The following is a 14,954-nucleotide window of genomic DNA, read 5'->3' as shown; positions in this document are numbered from 1 at the left end:
ATGCAGTCTCGTGCATCATACCTAGGTATGGCACTGCTGCTACTACAACTACTACAATACAGAGAGGCAAACAGCAAGAGAAATGGGGCAGAGGTCACAGGCCAGTGAACAGAGGCATATTGGACAAAGTGACAGACCGACGTGGCCATACCGAATGTTCTGTTATATTACATAATAAAATAAAATTTAAATTATATTAATTTAAATAATTTTAAAATTATATTTAAATTCTTGAAATAATTTTAGTGCAATTATAGGAATTAGATTGTTTTTAGCACTTCAAAGAGAATAAATAGTATTTTATCATCTCTACTACACAATCTTTGCAATTTATATCTCACTGATATCGGGACTATGCGTTTCTTCTCGGACATTCGCAAATTAATAATATTTTGAATTATTCAAAAATATTTCCATTTCTTTTTAAAGTAGCGTTATTTCTGTCGAAAGAATAATTCGAATTATCGTAATGGATATCTAAAAAAGGTGGCGCTTCACTGCCACTTTCAAAGTCGGGGAAAAAAAGATGGCAATAAAAAAATAATAAAAAAAAGGACGCTACGGCGGACGTTATTGTTGCTATGAATACGTGAAGTGCACGGCGATGTCAGACAACAAAGTCAGCTGGCCCAAGCGGAAATTGTGTTTGCATGAACTCCATCGCAGTGTCATGCTTTCATATATGAGTCGAAAAGTAATGTGGGGGAAAAGTTTTGAGTTATTCGTTTCGTACGTTTAGTAGTGATGGTAAAGCAGCAGAAAAGATGACAAAAGTAGTTGGACACTGTGTGTTATAGTAGAGTTCGGAGAGAAAGAAAGAGAAAGAGCATTTTAGTTACGATTATGCAAGATTTTACGGAAACGTGCAACCGGACTCACCTTCGAGTTACAGGTAAATATTTTTAGCCTTTATTATTTGTATTTGAAGTACTGTAGTCCAAAAAGATGTTTTCAATTAGCGTAAGGGAAAATAAGCGTCAGAAACAGGTAAGGTAATGAAGGAGCAAAGTAGAAAGATGTTTTTGAGTAGACATCAGCGAGTGGTCCCAAAGGAAGCTAAGAATTTCGAGATTTCTTTAATTCTCTATCTTTCTTCGGACCATGCGCTAATGAAGATACCATGTATACTGGGGCAACGTACTTAGGCAACAACGTACTAACGTCCCCGGACTGAATCTGTACGCCGGCACAAGAAAAAAAAAAAAAAAAAAAACGGTGGCCCATTGTTAAGGGAGCGCTGTTCAAGCTGCTCAATGTTCAATAAAGCTGTGAACTCCTCTGGTGAGGGGAGAGCCGTCGGAGAGTGGAAAAAGTAAAAGCGATTTACACTTTTTGAAAAATGAGTAACGAATACTTCTATTAAATTTATCTTTTCTTCATTTTTTAAATTAAAATTATATTCGCAATAAACTATTTATTATACCTAACTAAGTCTGGACAATTTAGACCATTTATCTGAATCATAGCTTAACTTTTAACATACAACACATCTATTACTTTATAAGTGAATTGTTTCTTTTCGTTTTGTATCGCATCACCGGAACGGAACTAGGTATAAATCATAGCTCGCGGTCAAACCTAAGTCTCGCAAGTGAATCAGTTTGCTTTTGCTGAGTATTCGGGAGGGATGTGTATGTGTGTGTGTGTGTCAACAATACTTGATAGGTGGCTAGGAGACAACAGTTTTGTTTTTCTACTAGAGTAACCTCCCGATTTACGAACACTGTGGTTCCTGAAAAGTAGTTCGTAAAGAAAGTTTGTAAATCGGGAGTCATTTTCCATAAACTAAAATATTCACTCCCAAAACGCATGACAACTGGAATATCCATAAGATTTATATAAGATATACGTTCCATCTACAAAATCCAAAACATTTTTTAATAATATTTTAAAATAATTATACCTTTGTTGATATTTGCAGTACGGGGATTGTATTTGAGGAGCCGGAAACCTAGTCAAGTGCACAGCTCCCAAATTGTGAAGCGTCCCTTTAAGGGCGCACTTGGTTTCTTTGTGGGGCACGTGTTCGAATAAAGCACTTTTTAAAAGAAATGTGTACAAATATATTTCGTTAAAAAACCAACTGATCTGGACTACAGATCACTTTGTCGATGTGCAGTATTTTCGATGTGGTCCAGGTATTTTACGGAAGTAGTGGATGAGAAATGCAATTGGATAACTGATCCATCCCATCGAATTCTGGTTTCCTTCAAATAACTTTTCTCTCCAAGAAGAAAACCATAGTTTCTGATATTTGTTTAAAACTTCAGTTTAGTTTCCTAGGAAGTCAGTCACAGAACGTTGTGTGGGCACTGGAGGGGAGTTCCCTTACCTCAGCTGTGAGCATCCTCCTCCTCCTCTTTGCTTTAATCAACATCCTACCTGGTGAGGTTGGACTTTCAGCAGTGGCAACTATCAAAACAAAGTATCGGAAAACGACCTCAGAGTGGCCGTTGCAAAACTACAACCTCGGTATGATCAGTTACGTTTCAAGAAGCAGCTGTATCCCACTAATCCAGGTGTGAAGCGCATTTTATTTCATTCTTTAAAGAAGATTGAATGCATTGAAGCACACATTGATTTAAAAAAAAAAAAAAAAATGCATATAAAAGTTTAGAATCTCTGTTCAAGTGCAATCAGGAAAACATGGACGTTTTCGCTTATAAAAAAATTACAACACTGCAGTCCAGAACCGCTATTAGTACAACCGTTTTGCAATTATGTGTGGAGGATGTATTACTATATAATTTAAACTGAAAACAGTTGCAGAAGTAACTCTTTTAGGATCATGTATGTAATTCGTTAACTCCCAACCAATTGTGTTCGATGTTATATTTAACTGCATGTACACCAATGTCAAATTTCTCGTTGACAATAATGTGCAAAAATTCCACAAAGAATCGAAATTTGACTTTGATTTTCAAGCATCGGTCAGCACACCGGAACGAAATGGTTATGTACTTGATTGTATGGCAGTTTCATGTCACACTAGGATTGAAGGTTTTGCTGATGAACATCATTGATGCTTTAGAATTTAGTTTTCTTTTGGATAGATCTGCGACGGTTTCTTGTTACACAGAAATATTATTAAACCTTAATCGAGTTCTGTTTTTTTGGTGCTCTAAGTGACAGTAGCAAGTACGCTTTGTATTTATAATTAAAGACAAGTTAAGTAATGTACGCATTGCAGTTCTTTTTTAAAAAAGTGCCTTACATTTCAGGCGTGTTAGATTTTTATTTCTTGAATGAAATGAATTTTTAACTTTTCTGTTTATGGAATTAATAGTGCACTATAAATAATCCTTATAATTAATAGCGCGTGAAATTCAACGCGTATTTCAGGCTTGTGATTAATAAATTTAACAATCTAACACTTTCATAATGCAATTTACTTATTTATTCCTGCATTTAAATAAAATTGAATATAACAAGTATTTAACATGTCTGCTATGATAATACGACAGTAGTAATAATTCATAATGCATGTATTTAGCGAACTGATAACAAAAAACAAGCAAAAAGTAAAGACATGCGCTAATAGAGAGCATTTCCTTTCTGCACATCCAACATATTTCGCAATCACTCCTGCAATCAGCACACGGTAAAAAAATAAAAAAATTAATACTTTGACTATAATATATTGTATATTTTGTATATTGTATATATTGTATATGGAAAAAAGAAACAATAACTGCCGGATTTTTAGTGTTCCGATTTTAAATAAAAATTGGATGGCTCAACAAGTGTTTTCTAAAAAAATGCGGAAATGCAGGGAGCCGAATAGATATGGTGAAGACAATAGGGGCGCTTTACGCATATATGCTAAGATGACTAATAACTGAGGATAAATTAAATGAAACTTCTTTGTCAAAAAAAGACTGAAGTAGATTGTGAATGTTGAATTTTTCAACAGAAGTAAACAGGCGAATTCTTTTGCTTCTATGAATGGGAAAGCTTTGAGTTTAATTTGTAGAGAGAGTACTGCGTACAGTATTTTTAAAGACTATCCATTAAAATTCTAAAAACAGAGCAAAATACAAAAAAAAAAAAAAAAATATATATATATATATATATATATATATATATACTTAACTTATTTATACATTATTATTTTTAAATTATGGTACTACTTGGGAGCGTCAGGTTTGTAGTGACCCCAACCAACCCGCTAGTTATATTTAAACCTAGCCCTGGTATGGACAGCCTTTTGTATTTTGCTCTGTTTTTAGAATTTTAATGGATAGTCTTTAAAAATACTGTACGCAATACTCTCACTACAAATTAAACTCAAAGCTTTCCCATTCATAGAAGGCTATCCATACCAGGGCTAGGTTTAAATATAACCAGCGGGTTGGTTGGGGTCACTACAAACCTGACGCTCCCAAGAAGTACCATAATTTAAAAATAATAATGTATAAATAAGTTAAGTACATATACAACCCATGCACGTATAGTGTCTAATTGTCCACAGACAATAGCATTAACGATGGAGCCAATATTACAATATTTACAATACTTACGCCATTTAATATTTAAACATAAATGTCATTTGACATAATTCAAATATATATATACAGGGTGTTTCAGTTAAACGTTTCAGAACTTCTAAGAGGGGTAGGGTACATCCTGACAACTCGAAATCATATAGCAATGTGGGGTCGGAAATGCTTTCCTGAAGCGGTGTTGTACACAGAAGCACCATAAAGAAAAGAGACCGTAAGTGAGAAATCGTTTTAATAATACATGAAAAGAAGCAAAAGGTACATGGATTAAAGTAAGTGTTCGAAGTTTCTTCCACGGGCTACAATGCACGCCTCACATCTCCGACGCATGGACATCCGAACATTCTGGAATACTCCAGGCGAATTTCGAATTTCTTCGGCAGCTACTGCGATTCTTGCAACCAGCTCCTCAGCATTGTCAACAGGGGTGTCATAAACTAGCGATTTCATATGACCCCAGAAATAAAAATCAAGACATGATAGGTCGGGTGACCGAGCAGGCCAACGCACGGGACCACCACGTCCGATCCACTGTTGACCAAATGTGACATCCAGGTAGTTACGAACATCTCCGCTATAATGGGCAGGGGCTCCATCGTGTTGGAACCACATTGTCTGTTGCGTCGATGCAGAAATCTGTTCATCTCTCAAAAGTTGTGGCAATACTTGCTGCAGAAAGATCAAGTAGATAGGTCCGGTTAGACCTATCTACTTGATAATCCATGTACCTACGGTAATCCATGTACCTTTTGCTTCTTTTCATGTATTATATTAAAACGATTTCTCACTTACGGTCTCTTTTCTTTATGGTGCTTCTGTGTACAACACCGCTTCAGGAAAGCATTTCCGACCCCACATTGCTATATGATTTCGAGTTGTCAGGATGTACCCTACCCCTCTTAGAAGTTCTGAAACGTTTAACTGAAACACCCTGTATATATATATATATATATAATAATATAATATATAAAAGATAGTATTAAAGAGTAAAAACAGAAAACATCAGAGAGTTAAATAAACTGGATATGGCAAATGCACCGAAGCGCGCAAAGCAGCAGCAACGGATGCAAATGTAAATATATGTATATTTTAATTAATATGATAAATAAAAGTAAAGTAATGATTTTGACGTTTTGATGTAATTTTTTAAGCTTTCCGGAGTTTCGAACTGCCATCTTTACTTTTATTTATCATATTAATTAAAATATACATATATATATATACATAATGCATCAGTTGCAAGTTATCTTGTTTTCTCCTATTTGCTAAAGAATGCAAACCTTTTTCCGATGGAGAATTCTTAAGAAAAAGTTTGTAAAGCATAATGCAAAAGATAATCACTGAAAATGGAAACATTTTTAGGCGCGATAGCATAAAGCGCCTATTGTCTTTACCATTATCATCCGTCTGTCTGTCCGCTTGCATGTAATAACTCGACTCCCAGTGGGTGGATTTTCATGAAAAAAATTTTATATTTTGCTCTTTTACAAAGATTTTACGGCCAACCTAAATTATATTAAAATCGGACCAACAGAAATTCGGCAATTATTATTTATTTCTTATTTTATTATTATTTATTTCTTATTTTATTATTATTTTTCATTTTTTTCCCATGCATATATTACATAGGCAATCCATATACTTAATATCGATATCGTAGATGAAGCACTAGATATTAATTTTCTTGGCTCCTCTGATTACACGAATATATGGGGCTTACATTCGTGTAATTAGACTGAGTGTTATCAGACACTCAGTCTAAAACACTGATGGACCCAATATCTTTCTATTTTAGAAGATTTAGGAGAAGTCCGGTTGGCCTGCCTCCCTAAAAATCCACTCATGCACACCTTCTCGATGGTAAGCCCTGTTACGTCATCTATGTGGCAACGAACGTGTATAGTGGTTCCTTTCAAGACGCCTGGTCAGCATGAAGTGGAAAAGACCAAAACTTCTAACACACGACAACACGACGAAACAAATGGCCCTCAGTCCCCAGCGGCTTTCATTCCTCCTCTTACGGCAGCGAGAGGATCAGAGTGGATGCAGAGGGTGCTAAGAATCTCTGGGTACGACTAAGCTGCCATGCAGAAACTGAACTTGGCCTGTTACAACGTAAGATCGCTCATCGGTGAAGACAGGATATTAGAGCTGGAAAAGGAATAGAAAATGTGAATTGGAATATCATCGATTTGGCTGAAACAAGAAGAAGAAATGAATCACTTATAAGTTTATCAAGTGGAAATCTGCTTTACATCAATGGAAACAGTGAAAGCAACAAAAGTGGAGTTGGCTTTCTGGTCCATAAAGATATAAAAAAACAACATTTTGGAATTCAAAAGTACATCGCAAGGGTGTCAAGACTACTACCCAAGATTTCAAAGAGGTACAATCTAAAGGTTATAATGCTTTATGCATCAATATCTAGCCATGATGATGAAAAGGTTGAAGAAATATACACCGAAATTGAGAGTCTTCTAGATGAGCAGAAAACCCACTACGCTCTCATTATGGGGGACTTCAATGCTAAGGTTGGAAAGAGACAGCACAGAAAGGGGAACTATATGATATTTTTTAATTGATGAAAGAAATGAAAGAGGGGAAAGACTTGTGGAATTTCCAGAATTGCGAGGATTGTCAGTAATGAACACTTTTTTCGAGAAAAAGGTGAACAGAAAGTGGACACGGAAGAGCCGAAATGGATTAACAACTAATGAAATCGACTTCATCCTCACTAACAGAAGATATATCGTGAATGATGTTGCCATCCTGAACAAGGTAAATGTTGGAAATGATTACAGAATGGTAAGATGCACACTTGATATGGATGCAAGAAAAGAAAGGAAAAATCTGACACGAGTAAATAATACGAAGGTCTTTGAGATAACAGAAGAGGAGAAAAAGAAGTATGTACTGGAGCTTAAGAACAAGTTTGGGCTTCTGCAGACTGCACAGGTCCAAGGTATCGACGAGGGATATTACAAGTTTTTGAAAGTGATAAAGCCCAAGAAACCTATAGGTAAAAAGAAATCCAAAGAAGAAAAAATTAGTCAAGAAACACTTGTCATGATGAACCGAAGGCAAAAAATGAAGAGCAAGATAAACACTGACAAGGAAAATATTGAGTATACTGAGTTATGCAAAGCCATTAGAAAGAGACTCAGAGAGAACATAAGAAGATTTAACACAAGAAAAGTAGAACAAGCATTAAGGGAAAACAAAGGATTTAAATCAGCAGCCATGAGCAGTAATACAGAAAGACAAATGATACTGAAACTGAAGAATAGCGATGGTGTACTTATACATAGCAGAGAAAGCATAATTCAAATAGCAGAAGACTACTATAGAGAATTATACAAGGAGCGAGGGGATGATGCCAGCAGTGGCGAAGATGGATAGCAAATTAGTAACACATACGACATACAAGATATATCCTTCCCGATGAGGTAGAAGCATAAGGCAATGTTTCGAGCACTGGAAAGACAAGGTATTGGTACCCCATATATTATGATTTTGGAGGAAATATGTGAGAACGCTCCCTCCTTTATTAGACTAAACAAAGACAGTAGCAAATTTAAAATTGAGAAAGGAGTTCGAGAAGGAAACACAATATCTCCGAAGTTGTTTTCTGCTGCCCTTGAAGAAGCTTTCAGAAGATTAGACTGGTCGCAGAAAAGAGTCAATGTGAATGGAGAGTACCTAAATCATTTACGATTAACAGATGACATTGTGGTCATAAGCCATGATCCCAAAGAATTGGAGGAAAATCTTAATCAGTTCTGCAGAGTTAGTAAGGATTTTGGACTAAAGTTGGATATGGCTAAAACAAAAGTAACGATGAACAAGTATGCCACAGAAAGGGATATAATGATTGAAGGAGAAGTAATTGAAAAGGTGGAGTCTTATACTTATCTGGGACAAGTCATTAGCTGTAATAATGATAAATGGCTGGAAGTCAAGAGAAGAATAAATTTTGGATGGATAGCATTCAGGAAATATAGTCACATACTGAAAAGCAATATCCCAGTTTGTCTGAAACGTAAAATAATGAACGAATGTATACTCCCCACCATGACTTATGGAAGTGAAACTTGGGCACTCACCAAAAGAATAGAAGAGAAGTTAAGAACTACACAGCGAAGAATGGAACGAATTATATTGGGAATCAGACTGTTAGATAAGAAGGGAAACACATGAATTAGGCAGCACACTCAATTAAAGGACATTCTTATCAAAACTAAAGAACTAAAATGGTCTTGGGCAGGACACATAGCTTGAAGAAAAGATGACAGGTGGACTAAGAAAATAACAGAATGGTACCCAAGAGGAGCTAGAAGAAAACCTGGAAGACAACGACGGAGATGCACATGAAATTCATGAGTTTGTGGGTAGCAAATGGATGGTCATTGCACAAAACAGAAGGAACTGGAAATTTGTTGGAGAGGCCTTCATCCTGCAGTGGATTGTAAATGGCTGATGATGATAATGGGCAATATCGCGAATGCGTAGATTTTGTGGTGGTGTCTGGCCAGACCTTTCCTTTGTATACCCGTAATCAATCAGGTTTCATCAGTATAATTAATTACCTTCAGAAAAATAACACCGAATATCTCTTAAAACAACCAAGTTTTGAAGGCTCGCATTACAGACTGTAAAACAATACGAAAAGTAGAGGATTCATCTGCGACTGTGGCTAAAAAAAATAACAAAAATAGATGTGATAAGGAGCAGGAAGTCTTGTTAACGCTGACCGTGATTGACTGCAAACTAGTGATGAGATGAAAAAGGAAGTTTTGTAGGCAATTAAGCCGGCATTAGCAAAAGTGAAAGTGAGAAGAATGTGAACAATAAGAGATAAAGGAATCGTTAATGAAATGAAAAAAATATGATATTAAGAAGATCAGTGACTGTGAAAAAATAATGGAAATGGGAATGAAATTGGAAGTGACACGAAAGCCTGGATCCAAGGTTATTATTTACGATGTGCATCAAGAAATGTAGAGAGAGAGAGAGAGAGAGAGAGAGAGAGAGAAGAACTTCTGGATCAGTTGTATGAACGAAATTTAGCTGACTATGAGATCTCGTTGGAACAATTTTCAAAGGAGACGAAATTAGATCAGTGGCGAAAGCAGTGAATAAGGCCATAAAACTGTCGGTAGTAAAAGCGTCAGTAAAATTGAGAAAGTTCCTGATCGATAAGGGGAGAGTATTTCTGCATTCTCATAAGGTTAAAGATATTGTATTTGTAGTTAAATGTTTTAATTGTCTTATGTTTGGTCGTGTTGCTAAAAACTGTAAGGCTAATCAGTTATGCAGAGTTAGTAAGGATTTGGGACTAAAGCTAGATATGGCTAAAACAAAAGTAATGATGAACAAGTATGCCACAGAAAGGGATATAATAATTGAAGGAGACGTAATTGAAAAGGTGGAGTCCACACCCACCTGAAAATGTTCATTTTCAGGTGGGTGTGGACGTGCCGCTAGGCGTCTCCCCAGAGCGTCCCATATGTGTTCGATGGGATTTAGATCGATGGAACGGACAGGCTAATCCATACGAACAATGTCCCCACCTTCCAAAAGCATATCAACAGCTGCAGTGCGATGGGGTGTGGCATTATCATCCATACACACGAACTCGGGGCCAATGGCATCCCGGAACAGACGCACATGGGGAAGGATCACCTCAGTACAGTAGCGTGCACCGGTTACAGTACCGCCTTCCAGTTACTGGAGTTGTATGTGTCCATCCAAGATAACGTCTCCGCAGACGAGAACATCTCGACCGCCATATCGATCCCTTTCAGTAATGTTTGTGGGATGATACCGTGTGCCAACCTCTCTCGCCAGATTAGCTGACGTCCAGAATCGCTGTTGAGACTGAATCTACTCTCATCATCAAAGAGTAACTTACCCCATTGCGCTGCTGTCCAGTCCTTGTGTTCAATGCACCACTGTAAACGGTGTCTCCGATGGGCAGGTGTTAAAGGGACACAGCGTACTGGCCGTCGGGCAAACAGTCCACCTTTGTGGAGTTGCCTGGCCACAGTAAACCGTGATATCCTGCGTCCTGTGCAGCTGGCTTGCAATGGATCTCGCTGTCTGGTGTCGGTCCTTCTTGGCCTGTAGGAGTATATAGCGGTATTCATTGGGCGTTGTTTTTCGTGGGCGCCCACCACTGGTCCTTCGAACAGCTGTACCTGTCGTTCTGAAGGCCGACCAGGCACGTGAGACGATGCCATGAGCGATACCGAACTCTGCAGCCACACTCCTCGCACTTCGACCTTCCTCCAGCTTCCCAATTATTCGACCCCGGGTAAAGTCATCCAGATGTCTACTGGCCATTTCGTTGTCTGTAGCACTGTATGAATCGCACCAGTGGAACGTGTGTAACAATCGTGCTCACCATTCGGAAATTTGCACATAATTTCTAAACTGCTGCTTTTATCTGTTTATGTGAGCACTCTCATCACGATTCAAATTTTTGCATGTGCGCCAGCTTTCTACTGAACGGCCACAGTTATGCAAATTACCACAGGCTGTTTCGTTTGATTTTGTGGTTGTAACCTTTGGAAATAGTGTTGGTCCTTAAGTTTTGCACACCAATGTATGAACTGTGCAAAAAGAAGTCACTATTATAACGATTAACCTGTGAAACGATGTGTGTGTGTGAATTGTAAAAACCAGGGACAGAAGAGCTGACCATTCCGTTAGAAGTAGGGATTGTCCTGAATATATCAAGTTTATGGACAGATAAGAAACAAGATGCAATATGGATTTTTCCAGAAGCTATGGAAATAATGTGTTAAAAGTAGTTCAAGTGAATGGTCAGCGTTCATATCAGGTTGCTTCAGAGGCGGATTTAACGGCGGGCGCACCGGGCGCGCGCCCTGGGCCCCGACTTCTGAAGTGCCCACGCAAAACCCCAACAAATTAGTTGAACATATTAGTTCAAAACTTTGTGATTATTAATATGCTATTATTAATTATATTATACATATATTATATTCAAATGTTATTGGAAATAAAACATTAATAGTACATAATATTTTTTATTTATTTAAAAAAATGGTTAACATGTATTTTTATTTTCCCTATCTCTCTCTCTTTTTTTAAGGGGCCCAATATTTTCTTCTGCGCCCGGGGCCTCAACCGACCTTAATCCGCTCCTGGGTTGCTTTGCAAATTGGCTGCGAGACTAAGAAAACATGATTCGACTGTTTTCTGGTAGAGGAGCCTTATACAGTCCTCAATTGTTAAACGCTGTCCATTGGACTTTAAGATTGTGCACCATTGTCGTGGTTGCTAAGTTGCGGTTGTAATTTTTAACAAGGAATTGGTTGTTACTCAGTTACAGGATTTAATTTTTTTTCGCATGGCAGTTTTGCTGAAGGCCAGGAAGCTTTGGCTGTGTATATTTAATAAGTATTTACTGCCAGTTTCGGGAAGACTTGGAAAATCGAATATACATAGAGCTACTTCATGCTGTAGTCTTACTACAGTATGTAGGTAGCAAATGTTTGCTACCTACATACTGTAGGTAGCAACTAGTGTTTGGGGTTCACATTAAAAAAAAAAAAAATGTGGTCTACATACTGTGGTAGTAAGTGTATGGTAACTAGGGTAAAGAGTTGGAGAGTGGTGAACGGATGGTGTACTAGTAACTATAGAGTTATGTAAGTAATAGTAACAGTAACAGTATTCGCCATATAGTGCAAGAAAGGCATAGGATTTTGCTGCACTGCCAAAAAAAAAAAAAAAAAAAAAAAGAAAGAAAGAAACCAAGTAGATAAGAAAACACAAATTATATACTTCCCTCCTCACACAAGTAAGTATCCAGTTGACCTTTGAATTTATTCAAACTGTCAGCCTCAACTACCTGTGAGGGCAACTTGTTACAGCTATCAACGACTCGCTGGCTAAAAGAAAATGTCCTACAATCTAATCTAAACCTCAACCCCTGTAATGTGAATTTATGACCTCTAGTTCTGGAATTCTTTATAGCAGTGAGAATTCCACCGTCATAAGCCTCAATCAGGACACCTCTGAGGTGCCTGGTTGACAAGCTCTGTAGCCCACATAATCGGAGTCTTTCCTGATACGATCGTCCTTCTGCCAGTCTCACCATTCCACTTGCCCGTCTTTGGACCCTTTCAAGAAGCTCAGCACCTCCGTAGCCTGGTGGGCAGGAGCAGCAGTGCGTAGCACATGCTTCTTGATTAGACCGGGGTTCGAGCCCGTGACCACCAAATACGGAGGATGCGGAAAGGTCAGGGAATGACCACCGCATATCCCCGGGGCAATATGGCCTTAGTTGCTAATGCTCCTAAAAACCAAATAACAAACAAAGAAACATCAAGAAGCTCAATATCTTTTCTCGGATGAGGTCTCCATACTCGAACACAGTATTCCAAATGTGCTCTTACAATTGCTTTATACAGTGAGATTATGACCTTCCTATCTCTACAGGATAGTGTTCGATAAATCATTGATAGGACACCACGGGCTTTTCTTGCTGCCTGTTTACACCGGTGGTGTATTTGGGCCGGAACGCAACGGAACGACGTTCCCGTAATTTTTTTCTAAATGTTTGTTGTTTATTAAACTAGACGGTCCACCATTACAATTATAGTTTATGTCCAAACTTGGTTGCGGTGCCATCGTTCTGCTGTTGACCGATAAACAAAAAGGGCAGTCACTCAAGAATACGTAATCGATCCTGTATTGGAATTTCTTTATGATTCTTCTGAACAGTATTTTTTATACAGTGTATTATTTTGGAGTTTTTGTTTTCGTTTTTTGTCTTTGTTTTTGACTTTTGAAATTTTTATTTAATAGTTATAAATAAATACTGAACAAATATTTTAATCTTTGACTTATTTATTTTTGCAAATGAAAAAAGCGTGGTTAATCGACGAACGTTCCGGTACTATTTTTTTTAGCAATACACCTCTGGCTTGTGGGTTGCTATTTCCCAAGTGCCTTATTACTTGATTCCCTATTACCTTGGCGCCTCCGTAGCCAGGTGGGAAGGAGCAGCAGTGCGTAGCACACGCTTCTTGATTAGACCGGGGTTCGAGCCCGTCACCACCAAATACGGAGGATGCGGAAAGGTTAAGGAATGACCACCGCATATCCTGGAGCAATATGGCCTTAGTTGCTAATGCTCCTAAAAACCAAACAACAACAAACAACCCTATTACCTTACATTTAGCACCATTAAAACATAGCTGTCACTTCTCTGATCATCTCTGAAGTCTGTTAAAGTCATCCTGAAGGAGCGCTGCTTGGGAGTGATCATTAACAACTCTGCCAATCTTTACATCATCTGCAAATTTTGATATGACGCCATCTATCCCTTCGTCGATGTCATTTATGAAAATGAGAAACAACAGTGGTTCAAGAATATTCATTAATCATAACCCTTTGCCTTCTGCCCTGCAGCCACCCAGCAATCCATCTTAGAGTTATTCGATATGAAATTGAAGAGTTTGAAAGAAGAACTAGAGATGATGATGCAGATAATTTGTGATAAGTATTGCTTATGTGGATCAAGAGGCCACGAAAGAGAAAGGTGAACACGGTGCCATGGTGGAATGGGGAATTGAGTAGATTACGGAGGGGAAGTAAATAGTTCTCGTAGAAATATCAAGGCGGCCAGAAGACGAGGTATGGAATTGGCTAAAATTATGTGGAATTAATGAAGAGATATGTGAATGAAATGAGAAGGTATAAGAGAAAGTCATCGCATGATTTTGTGTATTTAGAAGACAATAAAGATCCGTCGAGACTTCCATACAAAATTATGATGAGAAGATGAAGCTGGAGAAGGTTCAATATATACTGTTGGCTCTCCTTCTTTGAAGACTCTGAGTTAGGAAGACTAATTGATGTCCTCTCTCTCTCTGGGATCGTTGCAGAGTTATTTTCTAATGATAATGAAGACGAGACAGGAAGAACAAAGGAAATTCGAAGTACAGTAAAATATGAATTACATATGATTGAAGATGAGTTTTCATTAGAACTAAAAGATGCTAAGAAAGACCAAGGGTTTTTTTTTTTTTAAGGAGCATTGGTGACTAAGACAATGTTGCTCTGTATATATTTTCTGTAAATTGAGTGTGTTCTTACATCGATTTTCTGTTTGCTGAACAAAAAACCCGAGTTTCCGGAGAAAAAAACCATGCTACTCTCGCTTGAGATCACGAGGTCTTAGCCACGTTATGAAAAAGACCCATAAAAATTCCTCCCGTCATCGACGGGATTCGAACTCAGGTCTTTTCCATTCGGTGTGGGAAGGACGGCGATCCTACTAACTCTGCTACCCACGAGGGCAAGACCAAGCGTAAGAAAGCCTTGGTGGAGGTTGTAAAGGCTTTGCTGATGAATGACCTGCGATTATACTATCCGTATATAATTTATATCAGAAAGGGGGGCAGCTTTCCATTATGTTGG

General features: G+C 37.9%; 1 protein-coding gene across 1 annotated transcript in view; it reads left to right on the top strand.

Annotated features, from left to right (window-relative positions):
- The first annotated feature begins 612 nt into the window (after positions 1 to 612).
- Positions 613 to 14,954, top strand: part of Rip11 (Rab11 interacting protein) — a 175,569-nt gene continuing 161,227 nt past the window's right edge. Inside the window, exon 1 of the mRNA XM_090386503.1 lies at positions 613 to 892. Within this exon, the coding sequence (XP_090242629.1) occupies positions 844 to 892 (49 nt within the window). The 5' untranslated portion in view covers positions 613 to 843. The remainder of the gene's footprint in view (positions 893 to 14,954) is intronic.

This window comes from Mastigoproctus giganteus, chromosome 12, assembly GCF_048544385.1.
Source record: "Mastigoproctus giganteus isolate SK-2022 chromosome 12, ASM4854438v1, whole genome shotgun sequence".
NCBI classification, from domain to species: Eukaryota; Metazoa; Arthropoda; class Arachnida; order Uropygi; family Thelyphonidae; genus Mastigoproctus; species Mastigoproctus giganteus.
Note: the sequence above shows the minus strand (reverse complement) of the source record. Positions and strands in the feature narration are given on the sequence as shown.